The 2,008-nt window shown below is 48.7% G+C and overlaps 1 protein-coding gene across 5 annotated transcripts in view; it reads left to right on the top strand.

Annotated features, from left to right (window-relative positions):
- SP110 (SP110 nuclear body protein) overlaps window positions 1-2,008 on the top strand; it is a 50,159-nt gene that overhangs the window by 46,675 nt on the left and 1,476 nt on the right. For 4 of the 5 annotated variants that reach the window (XM_010836993.1, XM_010836989.1, XM_010836990.1 and 1 more), the window contains 3 exons: window positions 95-203; window positions 486-557; window positions 1,347-1,487. In XM_010836993.1, coding sequence (XP_010835295.1) covers window positions 95-203; window positions 486-557; window positions 1,347-1,487 — 322 coding nt within the window. The remainder of the gene's footprint in view (window positions 1-94; window positions 204-485; window positions 558-1,346; window positions 1,488-2,008) is intronic. The other variant, XM_010836992.1, reaches the window with a different exon arrangement.

Here is a 2,008-nt window from a genome sequence, read left to right on the forward strand (position 1 = left end):
GCCCCTTCCTTCCCTGGATGCATCTATCAGGAAAAGGAAACCAGTGGCTGTTTCTGAGGACCTTGTCCTCGCTCATTTATGCCCGGCCCCACAGGAGCCCATGGAGTTGCACCTTCTGCAGGATGAAGGAGTCTTCAGGAAACCAGCAGGGTCTCCAGGAATCTGAGGTTTGGGCAAGGTCCATGCAGCCGGAGGAGCAGCTGGTGAGTGGGATGGGGACCCAAGCCTTCCCCTCAAACAGGCAGAGGGTCCAGGGAAGGGCACCCAAAGAAAGCCTTCAGTGTCTCACTTCCGAGGATGGAGCTTCAGTCCAAACGTGGAGCACAGACAGAATTCAGCATTCACCTCCCGACCACGGTACCTTGGCAGATGCAGTCAGAAGGCTGGTTGTGTCTGGCTGCTCCTATGTGTGGTTTCTGGGCAAAGGCTTGGCCTCACTTTCTCCAAACTGCATTTGCCTTTAAATCCCTCTTCATATTTTACAGAAATGTGAATTTCTCCTCTTGAAAGCCTACTGTCATCCACAAAGCTCTTTCTTTGCGGAGACCCCATGTAATGTAAGTTCTGTTCGACATTTCTCATCCTCTGGGCATCTCTCTGCTGTTAAACTCATTTTAGAAATGTGGAGTGTGCATCCTGCAGGCATCTCTGTTTGTAGAGGGTGGAAGGTTTAGCTGCAGGCTCTGGAGTGGGGCTGCCTCTTCAAAGTCCACCCCATTGCATACCAGCTCTGGGACACAGTATCTTAGGTTCTCTTTCTCTTCAGTGGGAATGTCTTCCTTACAGAGAGCATAGGGTTGAGGGTGCAGACTCAGGAGACTTGAACTATGGGTTCAATGTAGCTCAACCAGTTTTTAGCTGTGAAATCTTGGATAGGTTACTTAACCTCTCCATTCTCTGGTTTCTCATCAATAACACTGGAGTAATTATAGTAACAATCTCTTACTGTTGTTGTGGAGATCATATATTAATGCATCAGCAGTGCTTAGAACAATGCCTGGCACATAGACATCAGATACCATTATCAGTGCGTACATGTGTGCTCAGTCACTTTGGTCATGCCCAACTCTTTGCAACCCTATGCACTGTAGCCCACTAGGCTACAGGCTCCTCTGTCTATGGGATTCTCCAAGTAAGAATACTGGAGTAGGTTGTCCTGCCCTCCTCCAGGGTATCTTCCCAACCCAGGGGTCGAACTCACATCTGCCTGCATCTCCTGCATTGGCAGGCTGATTCTTAACCCACTAAGCCACTTGGGTATTACCCTGCAAATAAAGGTTGGTGTTGGATCCATTCCAGTGGCAATGCCTGTGCTCACATCACCTCTTTGATGTCTTTGCCCCTAGATTCGAGATTATGGTGAGCCCTTTAGGGAAGCCATGTGGTTGGACCTGGTTAAAGAAAGGCTGACTGAGAAAGTGTACACAATGGCTTGGTTTTTACGGGACATGCGCCTAATATTTCACAACCATAAAACATTTTACAAGGTAAAGGGAATTTCCTGCCTCCCTTTCACATCCTTTCTACTTCCCTCTCATTTCTGGGACAGCAGAGCTTTGCAAGAATCGTGCCTAGTCTTGTCCTGGGGAGAGCTCAAAAAGCAAGGATTATAGAAGGAAACTGTCTCTCAATCTCAGAGGTGGAGAAAGAAACTGAAAGTCGCTCAGTCGTGTCTGACTCTTTGCGACCTCATGGACTATACAGTCCATGGAATTCTCCAGGCCAGGATACTGTCATCAGTAGCCATTCCCTTCTCCAGGGGATCTTCCCAACTCAGGGATCGAACCCAAGTCTCCCACATTGCAGGTGGATTCTTTACTACTGAGCCACCAGGGAAGCCCCAGAGGTGGAGAGGAGAATGTCAAAAAGAACAGCAAGCAGGGTCCTTGTAAATGATACCTGAAAAAAAAATTTCATCTTCAGTCCTAGAAGGACAGGCCACTCCCACTGAGAATGGTCAATTTCATCCTGCCTCTTTGTTCAAATGGGGGGGGGGCGGGGGGGGGGG

The sequence above is a fragment of the Bison bison genome, unplaced genomic scaffold (assembly GCF_000754665.1).
Source record: "Bison bison bison isolate TAMUID 2011002044 unplaced genomic scaffold, Bison_UMD1.0 scf7180017864068, whole genome shotgun sequence".
Taxonomy (NCBI): domain Eukaryota; kingdom Metazoa; phylum Chordata; class Mammalia; order Artiodactyla; family Bovidae; genus Bison; species Bison bison.